This window comes from Merops nubicus, unplaced genomic scaffold, assembly GCF_000691845.1.
Source record: "Merops nubicus isolate BGI_N331 unplaced genomic scaffold, ASM69184v1 scaffold32422, whole genome shotgun sequence".
Taxonomy (NCBI): domain Eukaryota; kingdom Metazoa; phylum Chordata; class Aves; order Coraciiformes; family Meropidae; genus Merops; species Merops nubicus.
Genome location: NW_008593388.1, coordinates 10348 through 10573, shown reverse-complemented (window position 1 = coordinate 10573; position 226 = coordinate 10348). Strand labels below are relative to the sequence as shown.

The 226-nt window shown below is 59.7% G+C and overlaps 1 protein-coding gene across 1 annotated transcript in view; it reads left to right on the top strand.

The window, feature by feature from the left end:
• Positions 1-226, top strand: part of INCENP (inner centromere protein antigens 135/155kDa) — a gene marked incomplete at its 5' end in the record, with an annotated part of 12842 nt that overhangs the window by 7104 nt on the left and 5512 nt on the right. The window contains one exon of the mRNA XM_008935438.1: positions 1-106. This exon is cut by the window's left edge and continues 5 nt beyond it. Within this exon, the coding sequence (XP_008933686.1) occupies positions 1-106 (106 nt within the window). The remainder of the gene's footprint in view (positions 107-226) is intronic.

Genomic DNA, 226 nt, shown 5'->3' with positions numbered 1-226 from the left:
GAAAGAGCGGCTGAGGAAGGCCCTGCAGGCTCGGGAGCGGGTGGAACAAATGGAAGAGGAGAAGAAAAAGCGGATGGAGCAGAAGATTTTACAGCATGATGAGAAGGTAAGAGGGCTGACCAAGCTTTGGACCACTGGGTGCAGTGACAGTGAGCTGTGAGCCCAGGAGGGTGGGAACAGGCGCTGGCGTGGCTCCTGTGGCGCGGGGCTGCTGCTGGGGGTGACT